At 36.4% G+C, this 26,187-nt stretch overlaps 2 protein-coding genes across 2 annotated transcripts; one reads left to right on the top strand and one right to left on the bottom strand.

The window, feature by feature from the left end:
• Window positions 1-8,195: 8,195 nt before the first annotated feature.
• psma6b (proteasome 20S subunit alpha 6b) lies at window positions 8,196-15,285 on the top strand. Its single transcript, XM_084431369.1, has 7 exons — window positions 8,196-8,385; window positions 9,255-9,349; window positions 9,568-9,649; window positions 9,728-9,883; window positions 12,972-13,150; window positions 14,826-14,920; window positions 15,121-15,285. Exons 1-7 carry the CDS (start codon window positions 8,310-8,312, stop codon window positions 15,176-15,178), a joined length of 741 nt encoding a protein of 246 aa, XP_084287495.1. The 5' UTR covers window positions 8,196-8,309; the 3' UTR covers window positions 15,179-15,285.
• A 1,456-nt stretch (window positions 15,286-16,741) lies between these two features.
• Window positions 16,742-19,109, bottom strand: nfkbiaa (nuclear factor of kappa light polypeptide gene enhancer in B-cells inhibitor, alpha a). Its single transcript, XM_084431484.1, has 6 exons — window positions 18,827-19,109; window positions 18,115-18,220; window positions 17,815-18,022; window positions 17,639-17,727; window positions 17,266-17,523; window positions 16,742-17,152 (listed from the first exon to the last, which is right to left on the bottom strand). The coding sequence occupies exons 1-6, from the start codon at window positions 19,066-19,068 to the stop codon at window positions 17,120-17,122; spliced, it is 936 nt and encodes a 311-aa protein (XP_084287610.1). The 5' UTR covers window positions 19,069-19,109; the 3' UTR covers window positions 16,742-17,119.
• Window positions 19,110-26,187: the final 7,078 nt, after the last annotated feature.

A 26,187-nucleotide genomic window follows, 5' to 3' on the forward strand; every position in this document is an offset into this window, starting at 1 on the left:
TTATCGGTAGTGGAAATCCATTAGCTATTAAAACTTCTCTGTCGTTGTGGAGAGCGCATGTAGGCTATAGCAACGACAGACACCACGGGAAAATCGGACCGAATTTTACTATTAATAATAAAAGATAAGCTAATGTGCATTGTAAATGTCAGTATTTTGTCTTTTTTGAATCATTCTTTTTATAAAAATGATTTAAAGGCTGAAATATGCGAGGTTTATCTTTTTATAAAAACTTTTTTGTCAAAATTTTATTTGAACTTGTACATGTTAGTAGATAACATGTTGCAAGACACTCCTTTCAAATTTGGCCATCATTTTTAATGTTACTATTTTAATGTTTATGCAAACAAAAAGTGCATATTGATGGTAGGTTTATTTGTTATTTGCTGGTTTTCGACATAAAACTTGGTGAATTGATTTTATTGTGTAGTATTAGTACTTTTTGAACAAGATTATGTGATAACCATGCTCATTTTGGTCACTATAATCATGAAATTACATTTTCATACCATTTCATAGTTATGATGCACTATAAAATCAACAATAATTATGTGTTTTTACAGTACAATAATTTTTTTATATGTCAATTAAGGGTGACATATATAGGCCTACAATAACTTATTTAGTTCTAAAACAGTTAGCATAGTTGTTAATATGAGAGTTATGAGACATAAGAGATTTAATTATTGCATAGCTCGGCCACTCAGGGACGCGGGAAGTGGGGGTGCTGGGGGTGCTGGAGCACCCCCTGTTTTCACAGAATTTTAAATGCAACGCATATGTTAGTTCATTAAAATTTATTATTTTTTAGCATTTAGTCATTTATTTGTAATAAACACTTTAAGTGGGCTATTTAAAAATTGTTATATATGTTAAATTATGTTTTTAAAACATAAGCGCAGAGTGTAGGCTATTGTGTGTGTCGAAAGAATTTGTCCGCAGCTGCAAAAAATAAATAAAAAACACAGTCAAAAACCCCACTGTTATTGTTTTGTAAGGAACAGGCAAATATGTAAAATATAGCAGGATACATTTTAATTGTTTACTAATAAAACAGTTATTTTTTTATGTCAGTGTCGGCTATAGCCACGAAGTTGACGAATCGCGATCTTCGCAGCGCCAGAGAGAAATGCACATTTCGAATTAGGCCTACATAAGCAGCGCAGTCTGTTTTCTTTCGTTTTGAATTGTTCTGCTTAAAAGTAGACATTTCAAGCTATCTATGTCTCAGGTCTGTGAGGCGATAGGCTACCTTATAGCCCTACGCTGAGTTTCGGTTCGTTTATGAGACGAGCTCCAGGTTCGCCAGCGCCTCCGTGTCCTGATTATCTATTTTCTAATAGCCTTCTTATTTATTAAACCCAGACAATTTTTTTTATGAAACATCGATTAAAATTAAGATACAATTAATACAAAACGAAATTAAATTTAAAGACAGGCTTTGTGCTTTCCGTTTGAGGTGTCTGTGAAAGTTTTAAAACATTCGTTTAGTGCCGCTTTAGAGCGCTCACGTCCATAGCGGAGAACTGTCTGTAACTTTTTTATTATTATTATTATTTTTTTTGTGAAATAAATTTCTAAAAAAATGCGACTTAGTCCAGTGCGACTTAAGCTATAGGCCTATATGTTTTTTCTTCCTCGTGACGCATTTTTTGACTGATATGCGACTCTGGAGCGACTTACAAAATAGGCTACGGTAAGTTATTTATTATTTTTGTGCAAATGTCCCATAAAGTCCCATCCTTTAAGGATTAATTTATGTCCCGTTGACCGGTCCAAGCAGAATCAAAGTCAAAATGTGATGTGCAGTCAGGTTTGAGTGTGCGCTATTTGAACAAGTGTTCTCACTGATACGCTTGTTGTGATTCGCGGAGATTTGACGAGTTTTATAGTCTTCTTGATATTGTTTCTTATTCAAAAGTGGTGACGTAAAATCTCTTCCCGCGCCCCTGCGGCCACTTTCATTTTTAAAAAGGTTGGAGACCCCTAAACCATCCAAGTTAGATTGACCACGAGCTACGAGGCTGTGAAACGAAAGTTTCTGCTCCTATAAAAGCCACAAAGTATAAAAATCAACCTTGTTATTTGCGATCTTCTGGAGAAATACTACACTACCCATAATTCTAAGCAAAACACTGACGTCTCTGATTGGTCGAACTAGAGTCGTGCCGCGGTTACCATGGCGACGTTTACCGCCCCCGCGAACGGTGATCTGAAGTAAATAAATACCGGTAGTTTGTGTGTTTATACTTTGCCTTTTTTCTGTAAGGTTAAAACGTTTTTTTTTTTGAGCAGGGAAATAATTTGAATAGGAAATGAAACGTACATATGCCAGTGGTGCCTGTTCATGAAGCTGAAAGTGTGCGTAATAAAATAATGATGCAAACCAACAAGAATCCTTGCTTTTTCTGCTCATGTTTACATTTTATGTGGGCAGGGCCCCATATTAGTTATTGAAACGGGCCCCCAGATGCTTAAGGCCGCCCCTGCGTTTAGGCTATACCCCAACCCAAAACCCAAAATTCTCAATTCAATTAAACTGGCCTGTAATAAAATGTTCATCACCTCCATGTTTTCAGACTTTATTAATTTCGTCAAAAACACATGCTAAATGTCTCCATTTCAATGTTTCCGACCAACAATAAAACACATGATGACCATGAGCTGCGTGGAGTTCCGATCATGTGCGCATGCGCAATCTTGAATAATTCCTATGAAATAATTATTTTATAAACATTAAGTAGGCCTTATTATTTATGTTGATTATCCCTATAAAACCAACTTTTTTTTGCTTTTAAACATTGGTGGTCGTTTGTTCATATGTCAGTTAATGCGGTTATTAATGCAGTTATTAGAGAGAGAGAAAGAGAGAAATTAAGTGTGTGAATTGCATCAGTCTGTGCGTCTCTCAACAGTGTTCTGCACCAGCGTCTATAATAGCAAAACTACTTTTATCTGCATTGCACCTCGCTAGTGAGGAACGTCATAGTTTTTAAGTTGCTAAACTGTTTTACTGATAAAGTCGTCAGAGCAGCGCTGCTGACAACACGTTTCTGTGCGAGTGTGTGTCTGTACTGTATGTGTGTGTGCGCGCTTGAGTGGGAGAGACAACGAGAAAGAGATATCCCTGACAGCAACATAGTGTCGCCCCAGATCAGGCTCACATCTGGTACACGTGGATTCCACACGGCCCAGATGTGGGACGGATCTGGGCCAACATGTTGCTGTCTGGGATGTGCTTTTCCATAGTAATAATTGTAAAATACATAATAAAACGTAATTTTGTGGCAAAAAAGTCATTTTTATCCTATTGTTTACTAAATGTATTTGCTCTGTCAGTGTCGTTGTGGGTTTTGGTTCTTTTGCTTTAGGCTGTAAAGACTTTTGAAATAACTGAAATCATTTGGCGAAGTGTAAGCGTAGTATAAATATATATAAAGTCAACTCTACACCAACTTGTTTACATGCACTCTAACTTAATTATTGCATGTCAAAAAAAAAGAGAGAGAGAGAGAGAGAGAGAAGTGATTTAATTCAGAGAATTTACTGTTCTTTTTTTTCATGGGAAAGTTATTGAACAGAATCAGCTATCATTAAAAAAAAGGAAAGAAAGGAACTCCCCTTACATATGCAACTGCTGACGCCACTGGATGAATACCCTTAAAAAGAGCCCCTAGAGAGGAATGGTTCCTTTTACATAGTGTCACATGTAGAACATAAAGAGATGAGAGTCTTGTTTCATGTCTTGGGGGAAAATATACATACCCACATCAAAAGATTTGTGGTAAATACTCTTGCTACATTGTGCACTGCATCAACTAAAAGCCCCGTTCCCATAACTCAAATACCCATTTTCACACGTAGCACAGCATGTTGTAAGCTTTGGCTTTTTTTTTTATTTGAAGGCGTGCGGGTTTTGAAGTTGGCCCATTACAACAACAAAAAACCTTGCTGTCAGTGTGAAGGTGTAACAGTAGTAGCAGATGTTGACACCATAAGAAAAGCGTTTGCCCGCTGAGGTTTGGTTCATGTTATACGATACGCCTCGGTTATAAAAAGCAAATAGATACATGCACGAGGGAATTCCCCGAGAGCCTGATCAATTACAGATGTGTAAATCCCCACTCCATGTCCTCCGCACAATATATCCTCACACTGCTCTGGGAAGCAGCTGGCAGCTTTGCACTTTCACCAATGACAGTGGAGTTAAACTCTTGATCAAATCAAAAGTCCTGTTTCTGCAATGTTATTGTTTTGGTGAAGCGCCTCAGCAGCCTTGCTTTTCTGGGATACGCATTATCACACACCTGTGCCAGGCGTGACAGGGAAAGTTCAGGGGATTTTAGAGAAGAGGAACTGTAACTATTTAAGGGAAGCTGATGAAAATTTAAAAAGAGTGAATGTTATTCGAGATTCGGTGTGTTCCTCACTACACATTCACAGACTTACTAAATACACCTGATAAGGGTTTGTACGCCATATTTTCAACATATGATTTTATTTTGTTATTTGCAGGATGAGCAGTAGATATTGCAGTGTTATATTGAGATGTGTGGAGTGGTTCCTGACCTCACATTTATTTTTTGGCTCAATCCATGTACAAAATAATGACTTCATGTTGACTGTGTGAGGGGAATTTTGAGATATCCATGAATCACTCGCTGTGGCTTCATCCACATCCAGTACATGTCAAGATGCATGTCCACTCAGTAATGTTTTTTTGTTTGTTTTTCTTGACTCCACCAAAGCATGACATCATTTGTCATATTTCATAGGTGAAATTCAAGATCACGTAATAGAGCAAAGACAGTAACAGTGTTTCGATGGCCTGGGAGAAACAAAGAGAATCAAAGAGGAGGTTCAGATTTCAAGCCTATATTGTTAAAAAATAAATAAAAAAAACGTTGGTTTTGTCTGACAAACTCTATTTTAACTACTGAATGTAAAACTCTAAATCTAAAGTAAATGTTTGGGCCATTTAAAACTATAGCAACTTAAAAATATTCAACAGCAAGAACTTACAATCACGAGTCGGCTTAATGATGTATTTTATTAATGTAATCAATTTAACAGTGTCTCATAAATGTGTGTTAATGCAACAGTGATGTGCTTTGACATAGCTGTTTCTTTTGATTTTTGATTTTATTTTGCTGTAAAATTGATGAATATGATTTATGATTATGATTTCTTTCATCCCAGCACATACAGCAGTGGCCAAAATTGATGTCCGGCTTAGGAAAATTTACATCTTTAACCTTTATTCAGATATTATTGAAAATGTTTTAGACATATTGCGTATGTGCTTGGAGTCAATTGTTTAATTTGTGATGACGCAATGAAATTTTTGGCCGGGCTGTCACAATGAAATTATGAACACATACAAAAATGATGAAACCAATGAAAGTGAGTCCATTGGTTCACTGGTGAGTTCATTGGTTCTGCCTTTTCAAGACAGAATTAAATATTGATAACTGATTATCTTGTAGTCAATGCATGCTTTTTCCTGTGAGCTTTTGTTTTTCAATGCATTTTTTGTATAGTAAAAGAAAACCTGTATTTTGCCTTTTTTGCCCCCCTTATATAGGCTATATTATATTCCTCATATTTTGATGGTTGAATCAGACTTGTAGTGTCATTAAAAACAAGCATTCCATCCAGACATCATTTGGCCATGTGCCGTACACCACTTAATTTGGTGTATAGAAGTAATTCTATATAACATTTTCAGTTTGATACAATTAAGTTATGCAAGCTAAGGAAGTATATTAGCCTATGTAATATCAGTGTTGGTATTAGCCTAAAATACAAACTGATTCAATTTGGATTTACAAGAAAAACAAACATTAATTCACAGAACATATTATTTTGTGTTTGAAGAAAGCTGGCAGACCACCATTATTTTTTAAAGGGATAGTTCACCCCAAAATTAATATTCTGACATCATTTTTCTCAAGTTGTTCCAAACCTGCATGGGTTTCTTTCTTCTGTTGAACACAAAAGAAGATATTTTGAAGAATGTTTGGTAACCAGACCGTTTCTGGTCCCCACTGACTTCCATAGTAAAAAAAAAAAATCCATATAGTCAGTGGGGACGCAACTGTTTGTTTACACACAAACACACACACACGATTCATCCACCATTAGGATGTTTTATGTAGCAAATGTACTAATCTTTTTTGCATAGGTTGCAGTCAATATTGTTGCAAAAAAAATAAAAATAAAAATGCTGCAATAGAAGTGACTTCATTCACTCTTTCATTACAGAGTATTCAAATGGGAAGTGGTGACAGGGACTTTTCTTTTAGAAGATGTCAAGTTTGATTGTTAAAAATGTCACTGACCTTCAATGAATACATTTTCACGCTCAATATATATTTATAGTAATTTTCCATTAGTTGCTTTATTTTGGCCAGTGACCGTTATGAGTGTTCTGGTTTTTACCAGCCTCCAGATTCACACATTACACAACTCTATCTGCGGTGGTACCTGTGAGAGAGCAGGAAACAGCTCTGACACACTCCCACAGTTTAACGTTTAACGAAGGTGAATTGGATCACAAAGGGATTTCAGTGTGGTGGGTGTTATAGAAATGGCCGTTTCTCACCACTTTTTGCACTTCAGGTACTTTTGTTATGTCAAATGGTTTGTTTTCTTTCCTCATTTTACCTCTCTGTGAGGTTTAACAACAGCACACTACAACTGGGCTGAAATAAATAAATATATGAAAAGACATACAGTAAAATGTATTGTGCACATCTTTTTGCCTCTTCTCCTTACCTTAAAACATGTGATTTAACTGCATGAACTAATGCTATATGCTTCTAAGAATCAAATACCAAAGCATAAAGGAAGTGAGATGAGATAAGTTTGAACTATTTTCTCTGAAACAGAACATGCTAAGAGATGAGATAGGGAACATTCACAACCGTGTGGTCAGTAACATCTGAAACGCCAAGTCAGAACAGCCAAACATGTAACTCAGAGGTTTGGGGTCAAGAACATTTCGCCCTAAAATTCATACATTTTATCCTTTGAAAGGATGGGCTGAGAAACCTAGATTTTAAACATGCATTTAAGATATAAAAGTTTGTTTTCATTAACTTTGAGGTAGATATTTGATGAGATTATCAAGGATCCAAAGGTTTCCTTTTAAAATGTTTGGCTACTTCTGAGAAAGTGTATGTGAAAAACAACCACAAATTATATATAGCAACCAAGTTAGATAAGGTTAGGGTTTAAGAGGTTAAACGTTTTATGGAGGGGCATTTTATGTTTTTGTAAAGCCTTTAGAGTGCTGGAAAAACGTATTTTGTGGTTATAATTAATAAGGTGAATTGCAAGACACTGGTCAGGTGAACAATTTAGCAAACTTTTAAAAAGAGTATACTTTAAAAGAATACTTAAAGGATTTATTATTATTTGTTATGAAATCTGAGCACTTTCTGTCCCTTCATTGACAGCCATGCAACTGACACTTTTACGCTTCACAAAGAGAACGTAAAACTAATCCATATAGTCCAACATTTCTGGAGAGACACGATCGCTTTATATGTTCGGTTGAGCTTCTGTTTGTTCGCTGATCAATGCATATGTGAATAAAAGCCTAAATTCAATATTTTCTTCATAAAGGGATCGAGTCTCTCCAGAAAATGTGGACTAAACCGCTTAGGCTAATTCATATGGATTAGTTTTACGATCTCTTTAAGAACTTTTTGAAGCGTCAAAGCGTCAGTTGCATAGCTGTCAGTGGAGAGATTGAAGGCTCTCAGATTTCATCAAAAATATCTTAATTTGTGTTCCGAAAATGACTGAAAGTCGTACGGGTTTGGAACGACATGAGGGGAGTAATTAATGACAGAATTTTCATTTTGGGGTGACTCATCCCTTTAAGATCGATCGCTTGTTTACTTTTGACAGGGGAGGACCCACTAGAAAACAATACAGAATTAAAAAAAAAATAAAAAAAATAAACTGGTATGACTGGAATCTAATGTCAGTATACATTAATTGATGTTTTATTTATTTTCTTTTTTCTTTTCTTTTTTTAATTTGTATTTGGGTCAGTGTAGAGTTTAATATAAAACAGAGAAAGCTAATACATTATACAACCTTTATTTGTGTTAAAAACTGTAAAATTATCAATAATAATAATAATAATAATAATAAAATGACTGTGCACCTTTGCGTTCGATTTTGACCCGGAAAAACAATCAGTGCGCACTGCTTCCGGGTCATTCGTTCTGCATGTTGCTATTTTGTGTAGCCTGCAACACTTTTGCAATTTTACGTTAGATAAACTTCTTATAAACATGTCCCGGGGTTCTAGCGCGGGGTTTGACCGTCACATCACTATCTTTTCTCCGGAAGGAAGACTTTACCAAGTAGGTGAGTACGAAAGACTTTATTTGACTTGAAAAACAGCTAGTAAGTGCACAGTCATGTCGCTACAGTTCAGCTCATTCACTCACTCTTACAGCAGCGGCTTATTATGAAATGCTATTATTATTATTCTGTCATATAAAACTTCTTTTAACTGAATGTGTGTGTGTGTGTGGTTTTTTTCTTTTTATATTAAATCATATTATTTAGTCTACTAGCTTGACCGTTAGCTCGAGCGAGTGAGTTAATGATGGAGAATCGGCTCGATGATGTTTTTAAATGTAATAATTTAATTTAACACATTTACAGATATCAATTTAACAGTGTCTTATAAATGTGTGTTAACTGCTCTAATGCAACAGTGATGTGCCTTGACATATCTGTTGGTTAAGGTGTATGTTAGTTTATGGCTAATTCTATAAATATTGAGTGTTGTGTACATTTTATTGAACAATTCGTGCAAACAACTTATATATTTGCATTAGAACAGTAGGATCAGGTGCATTACAAAGAAAAATAATGAATTAAATAACAAATAAATTAAATACATTTAAATCTCTAGGTCTTTTCTTGTAAATCATGTTATTCTATTAATACCAAAAGTTGTATTGCATTTGTATTCTTCAACACATTAAGGGCTTTTGTATAAATAAGAGTGAAATACCCTAAACGTCAAAATGCTGTAGTTACAGTATTAACTACAGTTATCGTTTTAACTGTCAAAGCATTTTTATATTTCTTTTCAATTTAAGAAGATGATTTATTTGATGTGCTTATTTATTTGTTGTAATGCACCAAATGACTCATTCACTTTGCTAGTAAATCGCATGCATCACATATACAACTTTCTAAATAACTTAATTTCATTCTTACAGAATATGCATTCAAGGCCATAAACCAGGGCGGTCTGACATCAGTTGCTGTTCGGGGGAAAGACTGTGCTGTAGTCGTCACACAGAAAAAAGTCCCAGTAAGTCTGCTTTCATGTACCGTTTGTCCACCAAAATGGCTTGGCGGGGGTGTTATATCCACCCCACAAATAAACACATTCAAACATTAATTTGAATTGCTTTTAATTCAGTTTGTTTTGATCCGGAATGCCTTTTCTGTGGTGGAAACGTGCAGGACGTTTGGTGGGAAAGGGGACTTTTAATTAATGTTCTTGTGATGCTTTTCTCTATTTTCCAGGACAAGCTGCTGGACTCTTCCACTGTCACTCATTTATTCAGAATCACAGAGAGCATTGGCTGCGTGATGTCAGGAATGACAGGTACAGATCTCATCATGGTACTTTTCACGATGTCTGCTGGAATTGATGCGCTCATCATTGCCTTGTGTTTGTGTTCAGCTGACAGCAGGTCTCAGGTGCAGCGAGCTCGCTATGAGGCGGCGAACTGGAAGTACAAGTATGGCTATGAGATTCCAGTAGACATGCTTTGTAAAAGGATCGCTGATATCTCTCAGGTTTATACACAAAACGCAGAGATGAGGCCGCTCGGCTGCTGTAAGTTAACACTTTTTCCTCAATTATTTACACACACTTATAAAGTAGTTTAAAATGCCTCTATTATGTTGTTTTTAAGGTTCCTAATGTTGTTTTGGAGGTCTCCTACTATAGGTTTACATTGATCCAAGGACAAAAAAACCACTTTAATTTTCTCATAATATACATTGCAGCATCAACTCTTTTCCCACAGTGTCTGAAACGGTTGATAAAGGATTCAGTCTCTCTAAACCCCTCCTTTCTGAGAGCCTACTCTGCTCTGATTGGTCAGATGGCCCAGTCTGGGCTACGTTCAGCCCCGACAAAACGTTGCACAACGTTTTCTAAACAGAAACGGTGATGCGTTGAACACACTGTTCTGATGACGCAAGAGTTGCAACTATGGCAGCTGAGAAGGCCATTCTTTGTGTTCTTTGTGAAGAATTTTCTGAGCCTGATGAAGTCGGTATAAATATGTGTTTAATACTACAAAATATGCCCGATGTTACAGTTACTGCACTTGCCACCCAGAACAAAAGAGAACATCCCAATCGAGTGAAGGGATTGCTGAAACTGAAATGGAAGCACACATCTTACCTAATTCAGACTAAAACACATCTATTTAGCCTCACATACTGACTTTATTTGTAGGTCATAGCCCATTGTTTTAATACCCTGTATTTTCTTTCTCATTTTTAGGAAAAGCACTTAATTACCATTGTTTATTTCTATACCAATACACTTGCAATGAAGCTAAAAATATAAACAACTACATCATTATGTTGATATCCTATATTTTTTACAATAAAACTTTCGACAAACATGTCTTCTAATGTCCTCAGTTTTTGCTTATACATCAAACACATTTGTAAATTACTTTTCTTGAACCCATTGTGCGAGTTCACTTTAATATCGCGTGCTTTATATAGCCTACATGTTGCTGCTGATTGGACTGCAGTTCTGACACACCCACCAAACAAGAGAAAACGTATCTCAAACCCCGTTGCACACCGGTGCACGCCGTTTCCAGGAAACATGGCGTTCAACCCGGAAACCGTAGCAAAACGTTGCGCACCGTTTTGAACTTGAACATGCCCCTGTTGTGATTGGTCTACTCTGCTCTGATTGGTCAGATGGCCCAGTCTGTTGTGATTGGTCTACTCTGCTCTGATTGGTCAGATGGCCCAGTCTGTTGTGATTGGTCTACTCTGCTCTGATTGGTCAGATGGCACAATCTGTTGTGATTGGTCTACCAATATAAAACTTTTTTTTTAAATCGATTCATATATAAATCGCGATTCTATCGTTTTGCTCGCGCTGACGGACACACAGCCAAAGTACACGCACAGATGCCGCCTCTCACATGCATGCGATTGCGAATTCAGTTCTCTTTCACTGCTACACACACACAATTATGTCAAAATGCACATCGTGTGGACTGTGGACTATTCAATTCAAACAGAGTCTGTTGTGTCTTATGCAAACGAAAACAATATCCGTGCATTCATTCTTAAAGGGACAGCCGCATCACAAACTGTTGCCATCCATTTAATTAATGTTAATAAAAAAACTCACTGCTGTTGACCGAAACACTTTTTTTAATCCTTGTTATGAATCAGTTTATATTTAATTCATACAGTATTTTATTTTTACATTTGATTATTCAATTTCGGTAGTATTTCTTACTACATGTTTAATAAACCTATGCTACTGTGCCTGAAAAACTTAGTTTATTTAATTTTTTAACTGCCTTGCTTTATTACAGAAGACTGTGTGTTATGATTGTAGTCAGCTTTAAAGGCATTTGTTTTATAATACTGGGTTGACTAAAATTAGAAAAACGAAATAAATTTCAAGGTTCACATTTAATTCAGAAGGATTTTTTTTCTTCTAGACCCATTAAACTGTCTACCGCAGTCAAATAAGAAAAGTTCCACAAAACAGTAAACTACAATCAAAATGCACATATCGAATCGAAATTGAAAATCGATTTTAAATCGAATCGTGACCTCAAGAATCAATTCAAATCGAATTCTGAGCTACCAAAAGATTCCCACTCCTAACAAATACTGTAATTTTCCATAGAAAACAAGAATGGTCCTTTTTGATTTTGTAAGCTCGCGCTCGATCGGCCCAATGGAGGCATCCGACCAGCGCGGAAGGTCTTAACGTGTTACTGTCTTTTCTCGAGGCAAAGTATTTTTTGATTAAATGCAATACATTTGAATATGTATTCTCTCGTTATTTCATCTGACTCCATAAATTAAAAGGTTTTAATGATATCTGTGGATCATTAATTGTGAGCGAATGTTTGACTATTCCTTTTAACTCTTTAATGAAAATAATGTCAAAGTCAGTTAGAATAATCAAATGTAACAATTTATTATGTCAGGTAAATGTATCATGCCAATTTCATAATCAATTCAAAGATAATCAATACAAAACATCAAATGCTCTGGAATAGAGAGAAGATGCAAACCCAACATTAAGATATTAAGGTCTCACTCTCAGCCTCACGGGCTAATCCCCTGCTGCATTTCATTATATAGTCAGGACCTCTTTCACATGGAAACATGTACTAACAATGGAAATTTGCATTCAGAGGTTACACCTTTTGGGGGTAGGAGACCATTTGCCAGTAGACCACCTTCCTTTGTGTGCCAGTTATCCCTAAACTCTTAAAAACCTTATTACCTTTTGTTTTACTTATTTGGAAATGATACATTTGTACCAGTTGCACTGAGACATTTCAAATGATACTGAAAATGTATAATACTCAATGTTAATCATTCACATTAAACCATATATTTTCTTGGGTGAATTCAGGTGATCTGAGCGTGAGAGAAGGGGGAATGAAATGTAGATTAGGATGACTCGGAGGTGAGACTTTCGTCTCGATAGTGCACGAGGGCTAGTTCAAATGTTAATTTCCAGAGAGGTCCTTTGTCCTCTCAGGGTCTGGTCGCTCTTCAACCAGACTGTCCGGCATCTCCCAATTTCTCAATTCTTACAATTTCATGGTGACTTTAACATTGCATGTTGGCTGTTTATGCTCATATTTGTACGCTGCAAAGTTCCTTTAAGTTTTGTGTATTGTTTTTTGTTCCAGGCATGATTGTGATTGGTCTGGATGAAGAGCTGGGGCCGCAGGTGTACAAGTGTGACCCAGCAGGTTATTACTGTGGGTTCAAGGCCACAGCAGCAGGAGTCAAGCAGACAGAGGCTACGAGCTTCCTGGAGAAAAAAGTCAAGAAGAAACTCGATTGGACCTTTGCACAGACTGTTGAGGTACATCAGAATAGGCTACAATTCAAGAAGACTTTCTTTTTCAAGAAGATTTCTATACAGCTTTAGCAGAACTGATTCCAGCTGCTAACATTGCCCACACCAGCTTATCATTTAATTTTAGCAGTATGCTGCAGGTAAAAAAATGATTTTTGTGCTTTAAACATGAGGTTACAACAAATTTGAACCTTATTTTTCAGTGGGGAAGTAAGCTATTTTCTGTGAATGTGCCGAGACTTCCGATCCATTTGCCGCTATAGTGAAATAACGGTAAGAGTAACAAAATGCAGTAAATGGCCAAATAATTTGCGCTAAAAACCATTGTTATAATTATTATGATACTAAATTAAAATAATATAACAAGTCAATATTTCACAAGTTTTGCAATATCAAGCACCATAACTTATTTTCAGCTAAAATAACTGGAAGTGGATGAGACCGGAAGCCTCGACACAATCAAGTTATGTACATAAGTTGATTTTTTATTTTATTTATTAATGTCAGTGCATTAGATGACAAACCAAGTAGTATTGGCAAGCCAATGGGGCTAAAAGTTAGCTTTTTCACTTTTTTTGTAATTACATTTAACCATCTGGTCCCACGGTGGTTTTTAGTCTCTTGTCTCTATAGCACAATTTCTTTGGAATGGAAATATCAACTTCCTCTAAATTTGCTTTGCTCAATAATGTAGTTAAAGATATTACCGAAAGGTTTGGTTATATATGCTTGCTTCCTGATTTATTACACAATTTATTTGTAAATAGGGGAATAATGGTATTTTTTTGTACTTTATATACTTTTATGTATAATTTATGCAAAAAAGGAAAGGTTATATCAACAATCTGCTCTTTAAAAAATTAAATACAATTCAAATGTATATTTAAATAAAGTGTGCTGTACTGTGATGTATCTTGTATACATCCTAAAGCCAGAAACGTTTTGTAGTACACTACCAGTCAAAAGTTTTGGATCAGTAAGATTTTTTTTAAATAAGTCTCTTCTGCTCACCAAGGCTGCATTTACTTGATTAAAAATACACACACAAAAACGTAATTTTGTGAAATATTATTACAATTGAAAAAAGTGGTTTTCTATGTAAATATGGTAGTAAAGTGTAATTTATTCATGTGATGGTAAAGCTGTATTTTCAGCATCATTACTCCAGTCTTCAGTGTCACATGATCCTTCAGAAATCATTCTAACATGATGATTTGATGCTCAAGAAACATTTCTCATTTATTATCAATGTTGAAACCAGTTATTTACATTTTTATTTCAGGATAATACCCTTCAAAAGTTTGGGGTCAGTACGAATTTTTATTTTACTTTTTTAGGGGAAGAAATCAATACTTTTATTCATCAAGGATGAATTTGATCAAAAGTGACAGTAAAGACATTTATAATGTTACAAAAGATTATATTTAAAATAAATGCTGTTCTTTTGAACTTTCTATTCATCAAAGAATCCTGAAAAAAAATATGTACACAACTGTTTTCAACATTGATCATAATAATGAATGTTTTTTGAGCATCAAATTAGAATGATTTCTGAAGGATCATGTGACACTGAAGACTGGAGTAATGCTGAAAATTCAGCTTTGATCGCAGGAATAAATTATATTTTTAAATATATTAAAATAGAAAACAGTTATTTTAAATCAAACATTTCCATCCACAGACGGCGGTCACATGTTTATCAACTGTGCTGGCAATCGATTTCAAGCCTTCTGAGTTGGAGGTAGGCGTCGTCACAGCAGAGGATCCGAAATTCAGGTGGGTGCAGGAAGAACCGTGTTCTTTTACACTGAGAGAGTCTCTGTTCTACAGGAAATCAATTCTAGAAAGGCAGTTGTTCGCTTCAGTACTGATATTCGTCAAGTGATGCAACATGCCTCGTATATGTCTGATGCATATTCTACTACTGAGAATATTTTTGGTGGTTGTGGCACCTAAAAGGACTTGCTCTGTTTCAGGATTCTGTCAGAGTCAGAATTGGACACTCATTTGGTCTGTCTGTCTGAGAGGGACTGAGATCTCCAGGCTGCTGCTCACAGTGTTCAAGATACGTAGGATCCCATTCAGATCTTTTGTTCTTATGTAAATTCCCCCGTTCCATTAAACACATTTTGAGAAAAATATTTGTAAGCTTCCTTTCTCTTTTTCTTCTGGTGTATCTTGAGTGTTTAGCTAGGGGAATCCCCTACATGCACATTTTTCATTTTCGCTGCATCCAGTGTTTTCCCAGGCTGATTTGACAGCAGGGAAATCGTTTACAGGCGTGCTTCTCGCTTCGTGGAATTATTTGTGAACTTTGAGCGTCTTAAGTGTACTATAAGTCGCTTAGGGCTGACTGAAGAAGATGACGCAAGGAATGTCAAACACATGCTTTAGAGTTTATTCACACTCCTGATCATCTGACTCGCTTCAACTTTGCAGCGTGACTTGGAAGTTTGAACAAATTTGAGGTTTTTTGGTAACTTTCCATAGAATTCCCACAGTAAATCTTGTCCACAAATACATGCTTGAAAAAAGGAAGATAAGAAAATGTGTTAAAGGTATCATGAAGCTTTTACAGCATTCATTAATCCTGGTTAATGTTAAATTCTACATGTACTAATATATTTTTAACATTTGAAATCATAAATTATAAATAGAAATTAACAATAGTTTATGTATTATTAACAAACAGGAATTAACAATGAACAATAAATATATTTATAAATTAGCATTAACCTATGAATTGTTGTGCATTGTTAGTTCATGAAACTATAAATATATATATATATATATATATATATATATATATATATATATAAGGGTCATGTGACACTGAAGACTGGAGTAATGGCTCCTGAAAATCCAGACCCTGCGTTGCAATCAAAGGAATAAACTACATTTTAAAATTACAATTTCTAAATATTACTGTTTTTACTGTATTTTTAAAACAGTTAAAAAAGTGTGTGTATATGAATAGGAATTTACCATGTGACAGTGTTGTGGATGATTATGATGTCATATTGAAATCTTTCCAAATGATTTTAATAGCTCCTGTGATACTCATTATCAGGAGAACAAAGCAATGGAATCTCCCTTAAAATCTAAATCCCTGGCTTATCCGTCTCCTGAAACATGATTAATGCCTAAATAAATAGAGAGCTATGACTCTGAATTAGGTGGCTGTCTGAGTAATCCATAAATTGCACTGATCAGTTGTTTGTTTTATGGATGATCTGTTCATTTAGTCACATAATGAAATCCTGGTGTGGGATACGTAATGATTCTGAGCATCGCACCTTTAGCGGTCAGGTGTTCATTTCTCTTTCTTGCGGGGAACTTCACACTATGCATGAGTCAGTTAGACATGACTCCATTTCAGCAGACCCAAGGAATTTTATTCAAACTAGTGACGCATCTAATGTGACTCATGTGTTCCAGAAAGGAAACAATAGCAGTTACAGTACAACATCGAGGGCTTTTTTTTTTTTTCTGAATTACCACTATGTGCTGGAATGTGATGTTCTTTCACAAGTTTCGCAACTCAGAAAATTTCCAGGCCTTCTGGACATTCAATACAAGAAACACCCAAACTCGGAATTCATTTCTTTTCTTTTTTAATGTAAAAAATATTTTCACAGTGTAATACATAGACTATAAACATTATTGACAAGTGTTTCATTTGACTTATTTACAAATATAAAAATATATCTCTCTATATATTCACAAAATATACATGTTTTCCCAACTCTTTGGCTTCAAAAACATTAGTAAATGTTGTGGTCCAGCTGTATCTGGGGTTCTTTCCACCACCGCGATCACGTCCCCGAGGGCAGGGGGAGCAGCTCTTTTCCACGTTGTGGAGTCCCACCAAAGGACTGGCGTCCTGGGATAGTGCACACCCCGGCACAGACCTTGAGACAGCACCTACAGCATTAGCTGCTTTGCATTATGGGAAATGTTGTCCTGATAGCCAGACTATCTCCCACAGAACTGGATGTCGTCATACATCTATAAAAAGATACATGTATAAATATAAATACGGGTTTTTCAAATGACTTTCACGCAATATCCCACATGAATAACAACAATAAGATGGAATGGCGTTTTGGAAGAAAACTTACACAGTCATCATCAGACGAAAGCTCCTCTTCGCTCTCCTCCGACTCGCTCTCCGGCATCGGCCTGAGCTCTTGGGCCGTCCGGCTGTAAAGCTGCCTCTGGATCTCGCTGTTGTGTCGGCCGAAGGTCAGGTGGTACGGCGTGTATCCGCCATAGGTGAGACTGTTGACATCAGCTCCCAAAGCAATGAGCGTGTGCACCAGTTCCAGGTTCTGCATGTCCACGGCCAAATGAAGCGATGTCCGGCCGCTGCACTGCTCCTGAACGTGAGAAAAACCACGGTCAGTTCTCTTTACAAGCATTCAAGCGAGTCATTTATGTAGCTGGAACGTATTATAAAAAGAAAAATTGGTGTAGAAATGGCAAGTGACGTACCTTTGCGTTTACATCCGCCCCAAGCTGGACCAGGCTTTCCACCATTGAGAGGTAATTGTGAACGGCTGCTATGTGGATACATGTATGTCCTGTGATGAAAAAAGAAGGATGATACTTTAAAAACTGTACTTCAAAAAGTCACAAGCTCAAATGGTCAGGGGGGGTCTTTGACTTACCGCTGTAGTTTGGGAAGGTGAGAATGGAGCGCAGATGCTGAGTCTGAATCTGAGTGAGTACTGAGAAGCAAGACAGCGACCCTCTTTTGCAGGCGATGTGGAGGGCCGTGTTTCCACTTTGATCGACCAGTCGTGGATCACAGCCGGCCTTTAGCAGTCGGTCCACCATGGCTGGCTGTTCTGTGATGACGGCGAGATGCAGTGCAGTCTGCGGATGGTAATTGGAAGTGAATTAGTTTTTTTTTCAGTTTTTTTTGGTGAATTGTTCAAGCGAGTCTTTCTTCAGGGAGGTTCAATTACCTGTCTTTGGTTGTTCTGTCTGTTCAGGAATGGGTCATTCTGACACTGTTTGATGATCTGGATGGCATAATCGTCCGCCTCATGAATGATGGCAAGGTGAAGATACCTGGAAAATAATGTGGGAGGGTTTTTTTTTAGAAAATATTTTAAGAACACTCTGAGAGGATGTGGTTTAGAAAGACACACAGTAAAAGCAGGCGGCCGTTTCGCAAGAATGGAGTTTTTAAGGTTATTTCCAACCAGTGTGGCTCCACACATCTGATGCATTCTATGCGCTTGGCCGCGCGCCAGGGACTTTCCTGCCTGCGCACTTTGTTTCTCAAGCTCCGCCCACTTTGGGCGCTGCTCCAAAAAGCGATATTTGTTTACTTCCGCACTTTAGCGATATCTCGTGAGTTAAACTATTTGCATAACTTCTTTAAACAAATTTTAAAAAGTTATTTAGAACTTGTTGTCGCCTGCTTACAATTATAACTGCAGAATCAAAATTGCTGATTTTTTTTTTTTTTTTTCATAAAGCAAAGAGAATTTAATAATAAATGCATTTTGTTTTTAATTGAACTTTGTTTTATTTAATGAAATACATTTTTGACCCTCCAAACTGAAGTAAATGTTGGTGAATTGTCGTTGCATATAATGGGTTAATTTATGCACGCTCTTTTATCGCTAGAAAAGCTGGCACTGCATTATTAATATTTTAAGTTAAACTTACGTGTCTCCGTCCTCTGTGACTTCTTCTGTCCAAGGTTCACACATCCCCTTTGGATTTCCAATTGGATTTGGCAATGACAAATTCTCCATTTCCTCCACAATTTTCCTATACTCGTCATCCTTTAGCGAATCCACGCCGCTATCGACGCGATCCTCGCAGTGTTGCATTTTCCTGTTTTTCGTATCCATTTCGTTAAGATCACAATCCATATAGTTGATTCTGGCAGCTCTGTGTACATCCATCGCGACGCTCGCTCGCTCTCAGTCAGCAGTGAAGTGTGCCGAAGGGCGGTGCGACTCGCATTTATAGCCGCGCCTCCGCTTCCATGCTCATCGGGGGATTTCCATCCGCAACTTATCTTTACTTTACTCTGAAAAGGGGAACTCGTGGCGGGCTTTTATTTAGAGAATTTCCCTCAAGATGACTCCGCGAAGTAAGAATGAAAATCTGTATTTTCCTATTACACATTCAAATGTACCTGGTTCGCAGTATAAACCAAACGCACGGGTAAAATGAATGACAAGAGAACATGAATGAAAGGCATGTGGAAGGGGTCTATTAATAATGCAGGAAATATATATGCAGCTGGAAATAGCACTTGATATCTACATTATTTTTGTTTGTTTATTTTTTGTATAGGCTATACGAAGGCCTATAGTGGCTCCAAAAATGATTATGTAACAAAGTATATGGTTTTATAATTTGTTACATAATGTAAATATAACTTGTTGAGCAAAGCTTTATATATATATATATATACACACACATGCACACAAGTGGGAACTTACATGGGGAACTGACTTTATTATATCCACTAAAAATCACCTCGACACAAATTCTTTATCTTAGAAACGTTGGAATTTTTTTTCAGATGTAAGGTGTCTTCTGATCAAGGCAGGCTTGGTTCCTCAATGTACTTGCAACAATGTGTATTTAAATTCTGTGAAAAACTTTGACATCAGTTTTTTGCTTGCAGAATGTAAAGTTCTTATTAGTGCAACATGTTCCACTAAATGCTGAAACCTTTTCAGAATTAATAATGTGAAGAGGTTAAGAAGGGCTGAGTCAGTTTAAGGTAACCAAAGTGAAACATCCCACATGGAAGGCCCCTCAATGTTCCACATGATTCAGGTTTGGGGGGTCCACGATATTCCCCTGCACATTTTTTTCCGGGGCTCCCCCTTCAAATTTTCTAGCGGCAACCATCTTATTTCTTATGTCTTTTTAGTATTTTCCATGACAACATTAATGTAGTGTCCCTAAAAGAACACAAAAAACAAGTTATGATAATTATGTGTTTTTCCATTGATTTAACTCATTCAAAATGAGTTAAGCAATTTTAAACTTTTATTTTATTTTTTATTATTTCAACTTTTACTACAAGATTAAACTAATTTTTTAAGTCTGTTTAATAGGCTTAATTTAAATTGAAATGACTCAAACATCCATGTTGATTGTACTTAAAAATTTAAGGCAGCAACTTTTTTTATGGTGAAATATAATGTAATTAAAAAATCACATAAGACTAATTTATCCTCAATTGCATGATTAAAAACAAGCATTTGTCTTCTGTATGAACTGTAGTATCTGTCTGGTTTCATATCCACCTCTTCAAACAGCAAGACAGGTGGACAGGCCCAAAAAAAAAAAAAAAAGGAAACTCCAGGTAAATAAAGGTTAGTGTGGTCCTGCTACAGCGCCTTTCTTCACCTGACGCTTGCACTGGAAACTACTGAAGCTCTGTTTGCATAAAGGAGGAGCCATAACAATAGCAACCGTTTCTACCAACAGCGCTTATGTCACCATGGCGATACTGTGACATGCGTAAAAGATGGATGTCAGGATCACGCCTTGTCGTGTCTCGCCTGCTTTGTCACGAAGCAATTGAAATGATGCGTATGAAGTTCAGTTTGAGTTCAGGGAAAGGACATTCACAGAAAGTACTAGAACATTCCCTGAATTGTTACGCATGCAGGTTTGAACTTGAATGCACATAATGTTCCAAGAGGAAAATTTGGCTACATTCCTTTTTATATCCGCCAGTAGCTTCTATACTGAATGTACGGTACTATGAATTATTTACTGTTTCAACCTGGTTGTCTTTTCATGCTGCAGAGGATTCAGTTCCGTTCTGAATGGAGGGAGTTTTGGGAGGTCCGGGTTCTAATTTGTAACCCTGTGTGGGACGACAGTTTGACCCACTATATTCTTACTCTGACAAGACTTTAAAGAGCAGAGCGTGGGCTGCATGTGTTAATCTGGGGTAGACCTGCTCTTAGCCTGAACAGTGAGTCATGATCCAGCTTCTGTTCACGGTGGTATTCGGGGTGTCTCCGAGACTCTCCAAATTACGCAAGGCCACGAATAAACAAAGAGCAAGAATCCTTCAAATGTTTAAGAATACGCATACCAGGAAAACCCTAAACCACTTGTTCCAGAACCTGATTTGCAAGATCCTCCCACATTTCAAGTTTGCCTTCTCCTAACAACCAACAATGTTGTGTTACTAATAGTAACTAATTATGTAACATTATTCATTTTTGAGGAATGTAGAATGTTGCTCTTTCACACTGTCAGCTAACTCCTTTTTTTTTTCTTTTTTTTTTGTGTGGAATTTTAGCAAGTTTCTGAAATATAAATTTCAGTGTGGGTTAAGAGGAAACCACCCCTATTTCTTCCCATAAGGGGAAGGGAGACTTTATGTTTGTTGGTGAAAAAAGGATGGTGACATTTTAATTTTAGTGTCCTTGTTACATATCTTGCATGTACTTACTGAACACTAAATTATGCATAATTACATGCAACTATTTTACAGTCCTGTTCCCCATGTACATACTATGTTATTATAGTAATTGCAATAACTAGGTACTAACCCTGAACTTAACCCTAAACCATAACCTTTATTAAGGTAGGGTAGGGTAATAAGGTAGGGTAGGTCATTTTCGGAGAGGCTAGCAATAGCAAGTTAGCTTTGAAAGCATAAGATCCCACCCTCCCTTCAGAGCGTCTTCAAAGCCATGCACCTTCAAAACACATAAACGCACACAGCAGGGACCAAAGAAAAGCGTCACGAGAGACGCCGTTAAACTACCTCATGTCTTAAAGCACATAACATTACAATAACAATGAACATAACTTAAAGAGCTCTAACATGTACCACCTGACTGCTGCAGATTCATTTCGGCGTTGATAGTGTTGCCATTGAAACACATAAACTGGAGTCACGAACCGCTCCGAGTGTAACGTCACAGGTTTACATCTCTTAAATGACAGTAGATATGTTGTGAACGCAGCATAAGCTGGTTGTTTTGGTTCAGGAGGAACTGTAAAAGGCCGCTGCTGTTTTGTTTGCGGTGCTCAGTGACTGACGTCTGTCTAGTTCTGTACAGCATTAAACGCGCGGATGACGTGTGAAGTCTGCGTGAGCAGGTGTGCGGGGGTTTGGAAGTACATACGTTGACAGGCAGGTAGGACATCGTATCATTGCATTCGGACCTAATGCAATGACTGGACGGACATTTTTATGGTCCTTCGCCTTCCACAGATGATGTGTGTATATATACATATAAATACATTTAGACCACCATTTAAATAAATTGGTGATTGCTATCAGGATGTGAAGAGACTTTCAACCAGCTTACCCTGCCTTTAACCCATGCAGTTACCTTATATTACCCAATACTTTCTTAGGTAAGTACACTGTAGGTACACATACTGTAAAATAAAGTGCAACCCCAAACCCTAACCCTAGTACCCAGTACTAGTTGAGTACATGTAGTTTATTAATATTATTTATTATAAACACCTTAAAATAAAGTGTAACTATTAGGCTATTATTATTATACACTGGGTTAAAATTTTAATTTGAAAATGTAAATCAGTTTAATTTATTTTTCATTCAACTTTTATGTTGACTTTTCTTTGTTTAAAGTATTTCAAAATCCTAAACCTTTCTGTTTATTTGTTCAATTTATATTTTTAGACACTGTGTATTCTTTTTCTATTCTATGCAGTTTACAGTTCAAGGCAATTCGTCATTCTTTCATAATGGACAGTAGTTTCCTGTAAATAGTCTGATGATGCAAAATTGACAACTGCCATTCATGACGTCACAAGTTCTGATCTACTCTCTGTTTTTTTGAGTATTCTCTGTACAGTGTTACATAACACAACAAAACCCAGTGGCCTTTTCCACACTTTACGCCTGCCATGCGTCTACATTTGAGTCAGCAAGACCAGATCTTATGATTGACGTACCATACGATAGAAAAGGCTTCACATATGTCAACTGTTATTATGATTATACAGTAAATGATGTATTGTGGAAAGATCATGAAGATGGTTTCCATTCACAGGGTCTCACTGCACCCTACAGAATTTCTGAGAATTTCTCTAGAAGTCCCTTTGACAACATTTGTTCAGTTGCAACACCATGCAACATAATAAAAATGTATAAAAAAATGATGTATAGGCCTACTATAGTAATTCTACAATTTACATAAAACCATATAGAGTACAAATACAATAAAAATAAATGTGTGTGCATATATAATTGTATAGCCTGTTTGGGTAATGAAATTGGTTTTAGTGTATAATAAAATAAGTAAACTGTAATATATATATGAATTATAGTATATTACAAATTCTCTAATTTTTGCAAGGTTATACTTACAATGTCATAATATAGGCTACATTAAGTCCCCCTTAGTCAATCATTTTATCCCTTAAAACTCATCTTTGATTACTGAAATTACATATTTAAATGTTTGTTTTTTTTCTTGAAAAGAATTTAGCATGCCTTAAAATAGCTTGAATGTAACTCTACACCCTTGCCTTATTTAATATACGCGGTAGGCTACTATGAATATGCAAATTAGCCCCCGCCTCCACTCACCCACAACAGCTTAGAGATCCACTCGTTGACGATCACAAGTTGTCTTGGTTGGTTACAAGGTATAGTTTGTGACGTAAGAAACAGCAGCGATTTCAAACCGTTTTTGAGACTGTCTTTGGTTCACTGCAGTTTTAAAGAGAAAATACTCAGCAATGGTGTTGACTTTTGAATTTGCACATGATTTGCCTTAAAGCATATTAAAAACACCACGTAGACATATAAACAACATTAAAAGCTTGATTTTCAACACGGGGAGGCTTTAAATATAGGCCTATATATTTTAAAAATATGTCTATATATACCTTTTATTCATTTTTGTTTCAGTTTTTGTTTGTTATTTCAAGTTCATCAAGTTAAAGTAAGTCAAGTTCACTCAATTAAAACTAGAAATGTTGCCTTGCAAATGATATTTTATTTGATTTCAGTTAACATTTATTTTTTTAAATATTATTTTAGATATTTTAACTATATTTTATATTTCCTCCATGACACCTATGCAGGTGCCTAATGTAAATATTATTTAATGTGCGTTATCACTCAGTTGCTGCAAAAACATCTGCAGTCGGCAAGGTAAAATGTGTTCAGCTTCGACTTTTAATATCATGTACAGATATATCCAGGTGAATGTCATACACAGCGATACATCTCAGGCTGTTTGTCCGCCCTCTTCAGAAATCTGTTTCTCCTCTGAGCTGCTGAAGATGCATTGACATGATATTAACATCAGTTCACTAGCCAAGTTCAACACACAAAAGTACATTATACACATTATAGGATGCTTGATGCATTTGTGCTCACATCGACTCGCTCTCACTCTCTAATGAGAAAACCAGTTCGGGCACAGGTTGATCCTTAGGCTGAAGAGAGCAGCACCCGTCTGAGGAAAACAACAATATATAAACAATCATGCATATACAGCATGATGTATGAAGGGACTGAAGGACAGTAACTGAATGCTGTACAGTTCTTAGGTCTTACCTGAGATGACATACACATAAGAGCTTGAGTTATTCATCATAAACATGACAGGTGAGCATGAAGCCCTCGAATCAGTCTGATGGCTGGACAGGTGATATTTGCTAGAGTTTACTACAGTGTAAACCGGGACGCCAGTGACAACTACTGGGAACAACCAGAATTGCCAATAAATCTTTAACATTAGATCAGTGCTTCTCAACCATGTATATATATATATATATATATATATATATATATATATTAAACATCCAGTGTTTTCAGCAAGGGACAGCAGAAATTGAAGAAATTTCATAGCCGACTGACTCTGAATAATTGTGTATGATACTGGTAGGCCTTGGAGTCAAAATGTCTCTTTACATGTATTCAAATCAAGTAGCCTATTATAAAATTAAACATATATTTATAATACATTTGTGTGTTATCAACTTCAGGCTTCTATCTTTAATTTAATTTTTCTTACCTGAAGATAAAGCACTTTGGGAAGACATTTTTTTCCCCAAAAAGTATAGTTGGATAGATGTTGAAGTCTTCAAACTAACAGTCTTTTGAGATTGAATAAATCTTTTTGTTTTTTTTAATGATGCAAAAATGCATCTATTTGATAGCTTTTAAAAGATGCACTTTCAGGATTCATTTCATCAATGGTAAAATATAGGCTACTGATCTAACAAATAAAACTTGATTGCTCAACATGTTTCAGGGATTGTGGAGGCCAAATAATTGGAGCATCTTCTTGAACTTTTAGATTCAAAATGAATATTAATGATGTTGGGCTTCTCTGAAAAAAAAATATATATATATTTAAGCTATAATGAAAACAAGTAATAGAAAAGAAAGAGGGATCTATATGCTATATTCTGAATGAGTGAGTGATTTTGGATTTCATTGGATCTTTAAAATGGCCGTTTATGTCTAGGCCTACTCTGCAGTGCACTATTAATGGTGACTGATAGGCCCACCCTCAGACCACTGATCTATATAATGACATTATATAGATCAGTGCCTCAGACTCATTTGTTTCAATGTAAGGAATGTCAATGAATAAACATGAATATAATATGTTTGCAGACAGCGCCCTCTGTTGGTTGAGAATCAAGTTTCTTCCAAACAAACGTTTCTTCCTCCAGGGTGCGCTGAAAACCACCATGAAATTAAAATTATTAAGAAATAAAAATCTTATTTTTTCGATTTTTGCACTATTTATTATAAATACTTTATCCGTGCACATCATTATTATTATTGTTTTTTATTCATGTGCCCTCATAATCCTAAATCAACTTCCGCTTCCGCTTGTAACAACATATCTTCTCTGATGATGTGTTGACTGGCGTGAGGGTGGGACAACCGGTCACTCATGTGAGATCAGCCAATGGCGTATGTTAAACAGCCACTGCTTTCTCAGATCGGCTTGGGTTGGATTAAAACTTCATGTTCCGATGAGTTTTGGAAAATTCTGTACACAATAATCATCAGAATAGCCCTTCTCCTG

This window comes from Rutilus rutilus (assembly GCF_951802725.1).
Source record: "Rutilus rutilus genome assembly, chromosome: 15".
In the NCBI taxonomy this organism is placed as follows: Eukaryota; Metazoa; Chordata; class Actinopteri; order Cypriniformes; family Leuciscidae; genus Rutilus; species Rutilus rutilus.